Source organism: Centroberyx affinis, unplaced genomic scaffold (assembly GCF_046629955.1).
Source record: "Centroberyx affinis isolate AG114_WGS23_722 - 3 ecotype Tasmania unplaced genomic scaffold, CSIRO-AGI_Caff_v1 ptg005782l_1, whole genome shotgun sequence".
NCBI classification, from domain to species: domain Eukaryota; kingdom Metazoa; phylum Chordata; class Actinopteri; order Beryciformes; family Berycidae; genus Centroberyx; species Centroberyx affinis.
Window position 1 is genome coordinate 1 of NW_027282931.1, and position 16819 is coordinate 16819.

The 16819-nt window shown below is 41.9% G+C and overlaps 1 protein-coding gene across 1 annotated transcript in view; it reads left to right on the forward strand.

Moving 5' to 3' along the window:
• Nucleotides 1-2387: 2387 nt before the first annotated feature.
• LOC139667819 (receptor-type tyrosine-protein phosphatase U-like) overlaps nt 2388-16819 on the forward strand; it is a 66729-nt gene continuing 52297 nt past the window's right edge. The window contains exons 1-5 of the mRNA XM_071547294.1: nt 2388-2393; nt 2662-2743; nt 10815-10930; nt 13925-14096; nt 16123-16416. Coding sequence (XP_071403395.1) covers nt 2388-2393; nt 2662-2743; nt 10815-10930; nt 13925-14096; nt 16123-16416 — 670 coding nt within the window. The remainder of the gene's footprint in view (nt 2394-2661; nt 2744-10814; nt 10931-13924; nt 14097-16122; nt 16417-16819) is intronic.

The following is a 16819-nucleotide window of genomic DNA, read 5'->3' on the forward strand; positions in this document are numbered from 1 at the left end:
TATACCGTATTTCTGCACAGTTGCAGATAAAGATTAGGCTACACTAATATTATAGTATTGTTACCTAGGTTACAGCCCCCGTCCTGTGCACGAGTGAGTGTCGGTCACACCGAACTTCTAGTCACCGGACTGTTCAGACTTTAATTTGAAATGTTCTGATTTTGTGTCAAAGTCAAGGATCTTTGGCTATTCCTATATATTAATATCTTCTGGCTGAAATTCCACTTTTCCAGATGTTTCCACATATTCTCTTTGTTTTGTTGGGTGCGTATGCCGTAAATCTACATATGGGTACCTGACTATTAAGACAGACTTGAAAAATTGTGAATATATCTTTTGTTTTAACATATTTGGTTTAAGTGCAAAAGTCATTTTCATTGTTTATTGCCATTTCTGTTGTAGCATAATGTTGCTATAAGCCCAAGGGCGCGATTATTATTTCATCATTATTTTATGCCCTTATTGGATTAGCCTACATGTATTTATGTTGATGAAACTGAGGAGTTATATTCATTAAAGAAAGTTGATTTAATAAAAAAAAGACTAATTCAGGCGTCCAGTAGCTCAGTGATTCTCAACCTTTTTCATATCAAGGACCCCTAATTTAGTCCACATTAGGGCCGCGGACCCGCATTTGATGAGACTTTGTCTCTCAGACCCAAATCTGAGAATATTTGTATTGTTAGATATGATTTTGTCCAGAATTCCATGACTATCTGTATTGTACGTAGAGAGATAACAGTGAAGCTATGATCAAAACAGTCATTCTTCTACATTCTCTAATTGTGTTAACGTCTTGTGAATGAAATAATGGTGAAGTTTAACAATTCATACATTTTCTGGGGACCCCCTGGAACCCCCTCAAGGACCCCTGGTGGTCCCCGGATCCCACGTTGAGAACCACTGCAGTAGCTCACACAATCTGTATTAACATATAACTATAGATTAGTCATATAAATAAATAAATGAATAAAAGGTGCCAATAAAAAGTACCACATAGTCCTTGAGGATTATTGCACAAAGTCCAGTAGAATTATTGCACAGAGTCCTTGACAGAGACAAGTGGTCAAGTGTGCACTCATGGGTAGAAGACAGTAGATGTGTAATATTTCATATTTCATATAATATTTCTTTCAGGTGATGTGTAATATTCACACTTGAGATGATTTAGGGTCACTTCAGAAATGTTCAGAATAGTAGTAGTAGTAGTAATAGTAGTAGTATTGGTTTCAGTGGAGAGTTTTGGTGTCCCATGGTCCATCAACGGACATATTTGCGTGGCTGATATTCATCTGCATCTGAATAATGTATATAAAATATTAAGGAAATTACATTTTCTTTCTTTTACATCAGGCGACTAAGGCAAAATCCACCCTCGGATACTCCTCCACTGTTATATATCATCAATCTATAATGTTCAGTGCAGTCCAGTGCATTATTTTGTCATGAAGTGTTCCAATTGACTTTTTTGGTGTACCCACTTTCCCTCAGCCTGTCTTGGCGACTTCTACTTCAGTTAGTGATTTCCTACATTTCCCAGAATGCCTTTTGAAAACCCCCCAGAGAAGGGGGCGCCAACTTGTTGCCTTCAATCAAAGGTGGGCGTCTGGGCATAGAAATATAGCTAACAAGAAAAGTAGTTCGTGAACATTGGGACGTGTCTATGATCGCAGTCGCTCCCCTTATTTAAAACACATCATGTCTTGTGACTTCATTGTATTCTGGTCTATTGAGGCTCTAGAAAGAAGCCCTCGCTCTTTGATTCTGAGGGACTGACACCAAAATTTGACATTTACCGCTGAGGTTTTAGATTGCTGAAACATTTTCTGCTATCAAACTCAAAATTGTAGCTGCTGGAAATGTCTTGATGCGATGTCAGGTTTGGCCATTTATCCACGATAATAAGAAAAACACCAAACAACAAAATTGGCCCAGAAATGCAAGGTACATCGGCAATTGCTCTTAAAGGAATAGCTCACCCAAAAATGAAAATTCTGTCATCATCTACTCACCCTCATGCCAGTTGAAACACAGGTGAAGTTTGTCCATATAACACACAGGGAGGCTGCCAGCACAACTCCATAGCAGCCTTCTCCAAAACAACTGAAGTCAGTGGGGACCAGTTCTTCAGAGTTCCAAAAAGACCTACAGTATATTTACACCATCATTTAGTGCAAATCTTAACTACAGCTGATTGATTTGCAACAAATCATGGTGTATAGGTCTTTCTATTCACAGTGTGATTGTTTGGCTGTTTTTGTTTTGGAACTCTAAAGAACAGGTCCCCATTGACTTCAGTTGTTTTGGAGAAGGCTGCTATGGAGTTGTGCTGGCAACCTCCCTGTGTGTTATATGGACTAACACATTTCACCTGTGTTTCGTTTGGCATGAGGGTGAGTAGATGATGACAGAATTTCCATTTTTGGGTGAACTCTTCCTTTTAAGAGTTTCCTTTAAACTTCTGATTGCATGGAATTCATGAAACATCTGTGCACTCTCCGTTGTTCTGGGCTGACCTTTGAGAAAAGTTGAGCAGTAACGGCTGGCGGCTAGATGATTGAGACCCGCCGACTCCAACCGCTCGTCCTCTCCTCTCTCATTCGATTTGCCACTCAAGCGATAAGGGCCTCTAGTCGTCTAATTTGTCCATTTTCTCCACAGGTCGTCTTCGAAGCCACCGTCTCCGAAGACCGACAGGGCTACGTCGCCCTGGACGACATTCTGCTGCTCAACTACCCCTGCTGTAAGTACCCGTACTCTCCGCCCCCCCCCCCCCCCCCCGCCCCCCCCCCCCCCCCCCCCCGCCCCCCCCCCCCCCCCCCCCCGCCCACACCTACCGACCTTTACCCGAGCCTATAGGGGAAAGAGGCGGGCGGGAGCGGCGAGAAGCCCCGGGAACGAGAAGCCCGACACTCTCCCGGAGGCCGATCGAAGGACTAAGAGGCAATCTCGCTGACGGGGAGCGACCGAGGAGCGCGTATCTCCGCTACCTGTCCGAGCCGCAATAACGCAGCGGGGGAGCTTCTCTTTTGTCCTCGCCGAAACGCCCTGACCTTTTCCTCCGATGGCTCCGATGGGCGCTTTCAAAAGCTAATGTGATGTTACGGGGGGGGGGCAGAAAAGGATGATCCACCTCTCCCGAGTCCTTTTTTTTTTTTTTTCTCTCTCTAAGGGGGTTGAGGCTCCGTGAGTGTCCGTAGTGTTGCAGTATGTTCTGAGAGATTTCGCCATTACACCCCCCCCCACCCCCACCCCCACCCCCACCCCCACCCCCCGGAGTCCCACCCACGTGCTCCGCGTGAAGCTTGTATCCGCCGGTGCCAGATCTCTTTCTTCGGCCGCCGAGCTTATTAGCGCCGCAGGACCGCAGGCACACAAAGCTCAATCTGATCCGGGAGCAGCGACTGGAGATGGAGGTCACCGTGAGCACTGTAGCGCCGACCCCCCGCCGACTTCCCGGGACAGGGAACCGCAATGAGCCACGATCATTAGTAGGGCGAGACTGATGTATCCGTCGATACTTGCCTTTTATTAAGAATCAGATACCGGCCAGTCAGTGTCATGACTGTCGTCCATCTCTGATATGATGCAGTTTGTTTGATTACATATTTACTGTAGAATTGATCGATACTACACTGGTTGTCTATGGGAAGAACTTAACCTGAACTGATTCTAATGCAAAATTTTGCTGTTTGAAAGGCTTTTCCACCCTGCTAGAAATGAAATTCAGGGGGGAAACACTGAATCCTGGCAATTTACTTAAAGGAATAGTTCACCCAAAAATGAAAATTCTGTCATCATCTACTCACCCTCATGCCAAAATGAAACACAGGTGAAATTTGTTAGTCCATATAACACACAGGGAGGTTGCCAGCACAACTTGGTAGCAGCCTTCTCCAAAACAACTGAAGTCAATGGGGACCTGTTCTTTAGAGTTCCACAACAAAAACAGCCAAACAATCACACTGTGAATAGAACGACCTATACACCATTATTTGTTGCAAATCAATCAGCTGTAGTTCAGATTTGCACTAAATGATGGTGTAAATATACTGTAGGTCTTTTTGGAACTCTGAAGAACTGGTCCCCACTGACTTCAGTTGTTTTGGAGAAGGCTGCTATGGAGTTGTGCTGGCAACCTCCCTGTGTGTTATATGGACAAACTTCACCTGTGTTTCAACTGGCATGAGGGTGAGGAGGTGATGACAGAACTTTAATTTTTGGGTGAACTATTCCTTTAACATTTTTGCCATAAAAATTTGTCAAATTTCTATCAGCCGATTCGATCCAAAAATATTGGTATCGATATTTGCTTTTCAAACACCCAATTCTGTCATCGATTCGGAGCTACGTGATTCGTTTAGAGATACACTGGCGTTCTTTGAGAGGGGTAACATTGTTTTTTAGCCGCATAAATGTGGGAAAATGTTAATGAATGATAATGTGGGGCGTTTATGGGCTCATGAAATTCAGATATCTTTTTCTGGCTCTGCTAAAAAATCCGGCAGACCTCAAGTTATAAATCATTGAATCCTCATTGGGAAAGAGACAGAAGCCGCTCTAAAACCAGCTTGGCTTCTTCTTCTTTTTTTTTACCCGAGCTCATGTCTAAGTTTTACCACTTACCCTCTGTCACCCCGTCCTCAGCGGAGCGGCGCGCGTTTCTATGGTGATTTGGGATGGGTTGCCGGGTAGCGCCGTTGCCATGGCCCCCCCCCGCATGCGACTGAGGCTGGGTTTGGCCCCGGTGCAGATGGCGACGCTCGGACCCCCACCATCCCCATTAAATAATCAGCGCTCCCATTAGGAGACCGTGTCCCTGCCAGGGGCCGCTGTGTGTTCCCGCATAACACGAGAAGCACAACACACACACACACACACACACACACACACACACACACACACTGACACGCACTCATTCACACATATACACACTCATTTGACACAAGCGAATCCTAAGTACAGATAAATGCATACGTGTGCATGATCACGTATCCTTTTGTACTCCAACATGCCCTCACCGACCCTTAAACGCAGACAAATTCACACACACACACACACACACACACACACACGTAGGTAAACATGACTAAGCTGGCACAAATTTCCCCACAGGCAGCAAGAGTAATGGTTTGAACCCCCAGGAAAGATGCAAATCAAAGTCTATTCTGTTCGCATTCCAACTCGCTTGACATTTTGTGTCGTTTCCTCTGGGGTCCATGTTTCCATTCTAAACACATGTCAGTCAAAAGGAGTCTTTATTGAAGTAGGAAGAGCCTCTGAATAAGAGGAGGTATTACTAATTTAAATAACCACCTCCATCTCAATCAGATGGAATACATTTGAGACTCGGAATAGCTTGCCTCAATTTATGTTTTGCTGCATTAATTAAGACTAGACCGGCCACACCACTGGGTGTTTTTAAGAATAAATTTAAATTTCATTGTAAGTGCAATGACCTCCCATGGCTTTTCCTAAATAACTGGGCTTTAAAAGCCTGCATTTGTAGAATTCTAAATAGTCGACTTAATAGTAAGTACAGACAATTTTGCAATTTTCTCCACACAAAATACCCCAGTAGGCACCAGAACAATGGTAGTGCTGCTTTTAATTGGTATATTTTATATACATGGTTTATACATTTGAAATGATTCAGGCTTTGTGGGAGGAAAGACACCTGTGGAAATCAGTTACAGCAGAAGCCTTTCACTACTTATTGGAAAGATTGAGCATGAAAAGGACTGGAGGGAGAAAGGGAGGAGGGAAAAGAGACAAACGAGAGATGGGTAAAATGCGAGATGCCAATTCTATCAACCATGCTCTGCCAGATGTCTGTTGCCATGGCAACGTAGCATAAAGGTATGGGTTTTGTGGACAGATGTGCTGGCTTGTCTCTCTGTGCAGGTTAACATCAGAATTAAATCCTGTCTGTCCCGTCGGTCCCGATGGAAACGAGTCACCGCACGATTCATCCTAGCAGCAGAACCGCACCATGTCCCCATTAGTGTTAGGCTGATTTGCCGATACATCAGGCTGATGTTTACTTTTTATGGAAAATAAGATATCAGCCAGTAAGTGTTGTCCACCTCTGATATAACAAGAGGTTCTTCCCTGACCACAGCCAGTCAATATGTTTTTATGATTATTATTTTATAGCCGATGTCTGACCAGAAAAATCATTCCAGTGTAGCGTGGGTGGATTTTAGTCAACAGTCTGTAAAACCTGTAATGAAACCTGCAACTTGAGGCAAACCCGACTGGTCTTTGGACAAAACATTTAAAGTACACGCCGAAATGATCCTTTGATGTCGTGGAGAGATGAGCAGAGGTGGAGAAGGTCCAGATCAAAGGCAACAGCTGCTGGATTGAAGGGAACATCCGTGGTTGTTGTAGTTTATCCCAGCAGTCTGCTGCTTCATGTTATATATCTCCCAAATTTGCCGAATTCTTGTTAAAGGAGAATTCCACCCTCCTCGGATAATCCTCAGTAAATAAATGATAGACTGATGATAGATTGATGATAGACTGATGATAAATATCATCAGTCTGCGATGTTCAGTGCATTCTAGGAGATATTTTGTGATGAAGTGTTGTCATTTATTTATTTGTTGTAGACACTTTCCCTCTCCCAGCTGAAAAAAAACCCCAGCCTAGGCCATCAAACCATCTCTGCCCAGCTAAGACAGATAGACAGAAAAAGACCAGCAGTGTCCACCAGCCCACTCAGACACTCTCTGGTCTAGGCTGTTTTTTTTTTTTTTCAACAGGGTGACAATGTGTTTGGACAATCCCCAGAGAAGGGGCGTGAACTTGTTGCATTCAGCTGAACGTGACCAAGGTAAAGTTAGCTTCATATTGGTATTGGCTATTCTGTGGATGTATCCTTTCAGACATTGAAACCAGTGGTTGTAAATTGTTCTTCCTCCTCTAGTAATTACAAGTACATTCATCACTATGGTTTTACTTGTTTTCTTTGCAAATTATTGAAGGTGGAAAAATGAATATCCACTGAAAAGCCAATTTCCAATATGAAGCTAACTTTAATCCAGTTTTCCTGTTTTAGGTAAAGAGAGCAAAAGCGCTAGTGTTAGCTGTCATTGCCAATCAGTCAGAGAAGGTGAGGGTCCTGTGCGAACAATTATCTTTAGTAGCAGTATCACTTTATGTTTTTCTGCTAGCTAAGCCAAACATACTAGTACAGAAGGTGAGGGTCCTGTGTGAACAATTATCTTTAGTAGCAGTATCACTTTATGTTTTTCTGCTAGCTAAGCCAAACATACTAGTACAGCTACAAGCCAGTTAAAACTATACTGTTAAAAAACTAATTGTTGGCGATCAATTTACACAATTTGACCTATTACTTAGCCAATGTTAGCTGACTGCTAACATTAGCTAACATTATGTGGATTGTAGGGGAAAAATGAGTCTCACACTTGTGGGTCAAAACAAATGAGCAAAGGTTGAAGAGTCTTCTGTGGATTCTTTATTCAGACAAGTCTGGAGAGAAAACCTTAAGCACATACACTTCAGTAGGCTGCAGGATATACTCTGACAAAAGGTAGAAATGTCAGTTTCTTTATATACTTCGGTATGTATAGTTGCTTTGTTCATCCTTTTCTAAGAAATCAATATATGGCTAATGTAATATGCACAAACTATTCAAAACCAGTTCTACAATACACACTAACATAAAATCTATTCTTACATGATTGTCTCTAACTTCTAATATCATGTGGAAGTCAGACATGCACTCATGACAGCTGCATGACTTCTTCATGTGATCATGTCCTGATCACATCCTTTACTGAATACTTCACTATGATATTTAGGGCAAAGGACACAGTATTCTATTTTATTTCCTATATTATCAATATGGCTGTTCCCTGAAATCTAGTTGTTGTAGCCTTATTGAGTAAGTGAGTTTGGCCTCTAGCTCTGTTCATCTCTTTAAATCAAGTATGGCCACCATGTGAATAAAGGGAAAAGAAAGTTTTAGTTAATGGTTAAATTTACAGGCTAGTGGCAGTTCAAAACACCATATTAGTCAAACTCTAGTCCCAATACAAAGGCAGAAGGGCTGAGAGGGCCCACTGAACTCTTCAAGGTAAGCAAAATGCAAAAACAAAAACATTAGGCCGATAGCAGTCTTACAGTTTTTCTATCTAAAGTAACTGAAAAGAAAATCAGGGAATAAAGTGATAAAGCATTCATCACAGTTAGCGCTGTAGTCTGTGAGCTGCTTTTGATTAACATATTTCATAATATCCCCATTTTTTTTTAAGCGTAACACTCTCCCAGAGAGATTTTCTTAGATTTTATGGGGAGTTAAACCCAGGAACTCCCAAATTAGATCATTGGAGTTGCTGCTTGTTAGCAATAGTTAGATATTTCTGCCAGCATGACAGTAGCACATATCATAATTTCAGAGCGATATATTAATGAGAAAATCCTACATAAAGCATCTTTGATTTTGCTCCACTTGACATCATAGAACAGAACAGAGCTTATAATGGCCCGACAACAGCATAGCAATGGAGCTGAACCAGAAATCAAAATCAATAGAATAGGCAGAGAATGATGCATGCCAGCCTTTGATCAGACTAAAAAACTAGAGAGGAAACAAATGGTACTTACATATATACTGCCTTATTTAGTCTCTTAGTATCATTTAGTGAATGATCACTTCAGAGAAAGGAAATGATGGACTTAGTATCATACAGAATAATAGATGCCAAATCACATGCTGGGCCTTTTACAGTGCAAAGGCAAACTAATTATGGGCATACCATGTAAACAGCTCAAATTCAGTATATAATTACATTTAACAAAGAAAAACTGTAAGTAAAACTGAATGAACTTATTATTTTTTTTATCAATTTCATGTCCTGTATCTTTAAAATGTTCAGAGAAAGAAATGTTTTCAGAGTAGGCGGTTTGTAGCCAGCTGCTTTCAAAGCAAGCTTGCACATCATTTAAAAAAATACAGATTTTTTGGCATGTTGAGTCACATTCCCTGTTAAGTAAAAACCATAGACACCAAAATCATCTCTGTCCCTGGTAGATCCTTGGTTCTGATGCTTCATGCTAACACTTTAGCATACACTGTGTTGAGTGATAGGTAGCCACACTGGCATTATTCAAAGTAAGAAGACTGACCTTTCAGTAATGGAAGTGTTTTTTATTATATGGCCTGTATACAGTATATCTCCTACATAAAACTGACAGGCTTAGCTATACACTGCAAAAAGTCTCCATCTTAACAAGTAATTTCTAGAAAATTCCTGAAATAAGTGAAACAGCATCGGAAACGAGTGAAATTATCTCACCCCATTGGCAGAATTTTTCACTTGTTTGAAGAAAATTAGGATTTTAGGACTCAATAATAGACAACATTACTTGTTAAGATAGAGATTTGTTGCAGTGTATCATTTAAAATTACTTATCATTAGCTTTAGAACTGCTACAAGTTCTCATTTTATTACTTTTGAGATAATACTCTACTAGTGCTAGCATGTTGCTAAAGTGTTAGCATGGAGCCTACTGTCCCTCAACATAGTGTATGCTAAAGTGTTAGCATGGAGCCTACTATCACTCAACATAGTGTGTGCTAAAGTGTTAGCATGGAGCTAACATATGGATGATTGGTGTCTGTGTTTTCATCACTTAACAGTTGGTGTATTGCTTTATGAAAAGACCTGACAATACGCTGTGTACCATGTTACAAGGCAAGTCGGATGTGTTGCTACTACATTACGTAGGCTACCATGTAGCGTAACACGCATTCATACAGTGAATACAATGCTGGTATTGTGAAGCTATTCTACATAAAACGATGTTGGCAAAGAGTAGTGTGACTGACTGCGGGGGTACTTCGTTTGACAAACCCAATACACACATTTCCACAGGCATTTCCCTTATGCACTTCTTTGTGTAAGCAAAGAACAGTGTTCAATGGAGTCATTTGGTGAAATGAGCCTTGTTTTGCATCTCAGCATCAGCCATTATATATCCTGTTGGATTAGAGCAGACAATCATAACGAGCGGTCCTGTTTAGCTGCCATGAATGCTGGGATAAAAGCACAGAATAAGGATTTACTAGCGTTTACTAGTGTTTCTTTGATAGAGATATTCCGACTCGAGATTCAAAAGATTTATAATGCCTGGAGAGTACAGCATTTGATACTGCAGAAAAACAAGAAGTGTTTCTGAGCTTAGCAAGTGTAAGAGCGTCTGTCCCTGTCAGACTGAAGAGAATATGTGAGCGTGCTGGAAAAAAAACACGTCCATCTTAACAAGACTTTTAGTCTCACACTCAGTTTTATAATCTCAATTTTCTTAAAACAAGTGAAACATTCTGCGCTTGGGGGGTGAGATAATTCCACTTGGTTCCAATGCAGCTTTGGTTGTTTTAGGAATTTTCTACTATTGAAACAAGGCAGAATAAGGTTACAGGTTGATATGCATCTGTGAGATTATCTCATCCCACTGGCAGAAACTTCCACTTGTTTTAACAAAAATAAGATTTTATGGCTGTTTTTTTAAGATTAAATGACTTGTTAAAATAGATATGTGTGTGTGCATGTGTGTGTGTGTGCATACATGACATATATGCATGCATGTACCTGACAGTGTGTTTGTACACATACTGTACACCTTTGAATAAATTACACATCACATCTCTGTGTTTAATAGATGCAGACATTGACGCTGAGCTCCAGATGTGCAAGAAGTTCACCAGCGTATCTGTGCATGTGTGTGTGTGCGCGTGTGTGTGCGTGTGCGTGTGCGTGTGTGTGTGTGTCCTCCTTCCACAGACAAGGTGCCTCATTTCTCTCGGCTGGGCGACGTGGAGGTGAACGCCGGGCAGAATGCCACGTTCCAGTGTGTAGCCACGGGCAAAACTGCTGAGACTGAACCCTTCCTACTGGAGGTGAGGACGAGATAGAGAGAGAGAGAGAGTGTTATTTTGTTTTTTTTGGGGGGGGGGTAGAACAGTGAGGCGTGACAAGACAGTGTCTCAGCACCTGGATGAAAGGAGGGGATCGGGGACCGGGGGGAATAAAGAGCAATACGAAGGGTAAGAGAGAGTTACATTTTAGCTGAGCTTACAGTGGTTGTGTGTACATGCATGGCTGCTGGCCATACTCCCATTAAGTTCTTAGTCAGGTCAAGCTGTTTACATGAACCTTTGATAGCCTACAATTGAGTCTCATAGTTGCCACGAATAAACTAGTTAACAATCATCCTGTCCACAGATAAAATGGTCCGCCAGCAAAAAAGTATGAAAAAGGTTAGGTTACTTCTAATACAGGGGAAAGAACTAATCATCCGAATTGTAATAGTATGTACTGCTCATTGTGTTTTTTTTGTTGACATCAGAAAGTTCCCATAATGCCGTGCGAAATGTCCCAACGCCCATGACGAAGGGCCAAAGTCACCTCCTCTGACTTCATGATGTGTAGTAGTCCTTTAATGGAACGGGAGCCATTACCCTGTCCGCCCGACACAGTCATCATAATTTAATATTGTTAAATAATGAAGTAAGTTTGCAACTGATTTTGTCTCTCTTAATTAATCATTTGACTGTTGGGAGGATGATTAAGCGCGCGCCTAGGCATTTGTAGCCTTTTGATTGCGGCTTTTAGTTTACCAGCCCCCTAAAATCGTCTCCATCACGCACAAAAGTGCAAATATTTTCCGATTTTTTTTTTCCTCGTTTGAATGTGAGCTAATATTAGTCTTCAAAAATCCATCTCTGAATGCCTCCACTCTGCCTCTGTCCTTGAAGCCTGCACATCTAAGTGCTTTTGAAACGACGGCAGCGGGGGAGAAGGCGCTTTGCAAATGAGATCTGGCTATACTGGGTGATCCATCCCGTGTGTTTCCGCCCCGATTTTTATTTCATATCCTCTTTTTTTTTTTTTTTTTTCACAATTCGAAGCCTTTGAAGATCGCCGTTTTTTATGAATTCAGTCGTTTTCTGTCGACACGTACTCACATGCAAAGATGCAGACAAACAAACAATACGTGGCTTGTCCTTTGTGATCGGGCTGTAGGGCCGTGATGCGCTTGACTTTCGACGGCTGTGCCAGAAGAATTAGCGACGGAAAGCCTCGCCGCCTCGTCTTTTCAACCAGCTCCTCCCCGCTTTTCTCATTAAGAGTGAAAACAACAAGTAACGGCAGAAAATAGAGATTTATCACAAACCATTATTGCCTTCTGTTTCTCCATTTGTTGTCGGGCGCCCGTTTGATCGTCAACACTGCGAGCGTGCTAATTGCTGCCTTCTCTTTGATCTCCCCGGCGCTGCGGAGGTCCTCTCTGGACCAGTCTGAAGAGGCTCTCCTCCACTCGTTCCCCTATTTAGCTAGTCCAAACAAATTGTTAGCATAATGTTTCTTAATCAATTAGTATCACATTTCCTCCGGTGTCTCCCGGCCCAAATTGCAGACTACTATCTCTGATACTATTTAGATCTTTAACGCGGACGCGTTTGTTCTCGGCCCGATCCTGAATTCATTATTATCACACAAACTCTTAATTACGATATGATGCGGGGCCCGCTGCCAGACAGGGGGAGTGGTGGCAGGCTTGGCTTATGCAATCAGTTATTTACTTTAAAAAGCCTGCAGGCTGTGTTTGTTCTATAAACATACGACTTGGGTACATATATGTACCCAAGTGTTGAGCATGTACAGTACTGTGCAAAAGTCTTAGGCACCCTAGATTTTTTATATAAATTTCTTAGAAGTCTTAGATGTTTATTTGTTTTCTGCATTAGTGTGTCAGTAGACTGCTGTTTATTGTAAATTTTTGATATTCAGAAACTTTTCATTTCATTAGTTTTGAAAGCATCTTCTCTTTATGGATTTCTTTGACATCTGCCTAAGACTTTTGCACAGTACTGTATGTATATATGATATTCTCAGGTAGGTATCCACGCAAGTGCCTGTGGGTGTGTATGGATGTTGTAAGTTTATGCATACCTGTGTACTGTGCCTTATATACTATTTATATTTTTGTATGACCTACTGCACATTTTGTATTTTGTAAAAATTCCAATAAACAAAGTTGTGGGGAAAAAAAAAAAAAAAAAAAAAGCCTGCAGGATGGTAGGTTTAAAGTTAAAGGGGTGGATACAATTTCAATGCGACTGATGCATGGAATCAAGAGCCGGCTATAGAGATGCATATAATAATAACCTTTATTTGTATAGCACCTTTCATACACAACATGCAGCTCAAAGTGCTTTACATCAATAGAAGGCAGATAAAAGACAGATAAAAAGATAAAATTCATATAAAAGAACAAGCAAAATGCATTGCATTAAAAGAATCAAATCAAGTAAAATAGAAAGATATTTTTATTCTCACACTGGTGACATTGTCAACCGGTATACGATTAAGTGTGCCTTACCTCTTCAAAGATAATCACAACTTAAAAGACCTTTTGTCGGCCTCCCTCGATTCTTCCTTTCAAAAGGAAATCAATACATTGCGTTAAAAGAATCAAATCAAGTAAAATAGAAAGATATTTGTTACCCCCTTAAAGGAAACACAGAATCAAACGGCATATATATATATAGAGCCAAATGCATATAGATGAATGCAAACAAAAGTGTTGAAAGGGAAAAAGAAGTAGTAATCTAATTGAAAATCTCCTGGGGGGGGACCGTATTGATACTGCAGCTCGACTTAAAAAACGAGCAATAATCTATACCTGGGGGGGGGGGTATTACCAGGCAGCAGTACATCCAATTTCCTATGTTCTTTTTTTTCTCTCCTGCTAAACCGATTCAAACATCCCGACGATGTCAAACCCACTTAACGTTTTTTTTTCCAGAGATAAACATGATCAGGTGTGTGAGGGCTGTGTTTTGTTTTGTTTTTTTAATTTGTTTTTTTTCTCTCTCTCCCTCTGTCAGCGGCGCAGTGGCGTGCTGCTGGACACGTCCTCTCTGTCCCGGCTGAGCCACAAGCGGCTGGCGGCCACGTTCCAGGTGGAGGCGCAGCGCGGCGAGCAGGACCTCTACCGCTGCATCACCCTGTCGCCCCGGGGCGCCGCCGTGTCCAACTTCGGGGAACTCATCGTCAGAGGTACGGCCGGGGGGTGGGGTGGTGGGGTGGTGGGGCGTTCGGGGGAAGGCGTGAGCTGCTGTAGCACACACACAGAGTCTTAGTTATGTCACTTTTGGGGTATTTACATAGACTTACATTCATTTCCTGGAGACTTACCCTAACCATAACCATAACCACTACTTGCCTAAACCTAACCCTAACCCTAACCCTAACCTTAACCTAACCTTAACCTAACCCTAACCCTAACCTTAACCTAACCCTAACCTTAACCTAACCTTAACCTAACCCTAACCTTAACCTAACCTTAACCTTAACCTAACCCTAACCCACAAGCCATCCCCAATCAACTGGTCTTAAGTCTGGTGTGTGTCCCTGAAAGTGACTTAAGTCATACCCACACACACACACACACACACACACACACACGGTATGTACACTGAAGCAAATGGACGAGCACGTTGACACACACAGACACACACACATAGACAAGCAAATCCAATGATACCACGTCCTCCCTGACCGTATGTAACTCCCTCAGTGATATCCCCATAGACATACAGTATGCAAATCTGCTTGCGTAAGAAGCGGCACACACACACACACACGCACACACGCACACACACAACTGCTTTCACCATATACTTGGAGCCTAATAGCTACACACACATACACACACACGGATGTCCCTATTCTTCCTCTCTCTCTCACCTCAAACCTTAAATCCACACACTCCCACATGGAGCAAAGAACTTTTATGCATATATGGTATATACTGTATGTAATATTATGCACAAATACACAAATTGCCGTGGATCCAGTGTTAACCAGCCATTAAACTTCTGTCTCCCTCCCACACCTATTTGGCCATTATTCTGTTTCTCGGCAACTCTCCTGTAACCTCTCATATACCCAATAAATCATTTTCCAGAGCTTCCTATGTAGGCGGGTGTGTTCGCTATATGTATCTGCCATATAGTCAAAACACACACACACACAGAGCTAGAAATGTTTTTTTCCCTGCCATCAACATTTGTAGAATTAATTAGATTTTTGCTGGGTTGATAAGGGTCACATTATCCATCAGGGCTCTTTTATGGAGAGGGGACGGAATTAGTCATGCTATCATTCATGCAAATAAGCCCTTATTCAGCGTCATTAGGGTGAAAATTAAGAATTTGCTCCATTCAAGAGCCTCTCTAGCAGTCCTGATGTGATTAAAAGATTTTTACGAGGCAAAGCTCTAGCAGAGCAGAAATAATGTTATTGAAATTGTAAAACAAAGAAAAAAAAAAAGAAAAAAAAAAACCAGACATGAAAATGGTGAAATCCTTGACTTTTGTTCACTTAGCTCGGTGCCGTTCAGCAATGTTTTGGCGTTCTTTGATTGTCCTTGATTTGTGTTTTGTTCAAGGACAGATATTCATTCAGATTTGAATGTTGTTTTTTTTTATCATTGTCATTGATAAACGACGGCAAAACAAGCAACTAATTGACTCATCTATTCTAATTTGATAATACATTTTGATGACCTACAGTATCACAAGGGGAACATTATGAAGTCGTGTGCATATTGTGGAACACAGTGGACTGCATTATGCTTTGTGGTAGGGATGGGACGATATGCTTCGATACGATATGGGGTTCATGATTCAATACGACCACGATACGATGTAATAAATAAAAGTTCAATGACAACAAAGTCAGAAGAATGTGCAGAATTCTGTTTATTTCTGAGACACAAATCTTTCTAGCGATGTCATTGGCTTGCTAGAATGTAAACAACAATTTAAAAATGTCATTACAAAGTGAAAATTATATAATCTGGATGGAGAGCTTGTGAAACTGTGATGGTCAAGTGTCTCATTTGTGATTACTACAGCAGAATAAAATGGAGCTAATATCACCATTCATTTTTCTGCCCCACGATATTGTCGCATTTTTGTATCGCGATATATTGAATTCCGATATATCGTCCCATCCCTGCTTTGTGGTATGTATATCTCGTCAGAAATACATTGCACCCCCTCTCTGACCCCTTCTGCAGTGCCCCCCACGCCTATCGCACCCCCCCAGCTCCTGCGGGCAGGGCCTACCTACCTGATCATCCAGCTCAACACCAACTCCATCGTGGGGGATGGGCCGGTCATCCGCCGGGAGATCCAGTACCGGGCCAGCCAGTCGCCCTGGACGGAGACTCACGGTGTGGGCTCGCTTACCTACAAGGTTTGGCATCTGGAGCCGGACACGGAGTACCGCATCAGTGTCCTGCTTACCCGCCCCGGGGAGGGGGGCACCGGGGCGCCCGGACCCCCGCTGACCAGCAGGACCAAGTGTGCAGGTGAGTCGGTTTAAACACTTATCCTGTCATTGAAAATGTACAGATCCTGTACAGTACCACATTGCATTCATGCCAATGTTAGAGTTTTAGTATATGTATTTAGTATATTTGTCGGAGGCAGAGCTGCTCTGGAGGCAGAAATAATCTCATTGGTTGAGTTAAACCTCAGTGGGCGGGGCCAAAGAACCACAGTTTTTAAGGCAAGAAGAGAGGAGGAAGCTAATATTATGAAGGCTAATGCTCTTGTTACTAACTGGCATTGCCATTTATACTTTTAATTAAAATTGTATTTGGCTCCGCCCACTGAGATTTACTTGAACCAATGAGATTATTTCAGCCTCCAGAGTAGCTCTGCCTGACTAAAACTACAATCTGCTGAAATGACATATAGACCTAATTAATT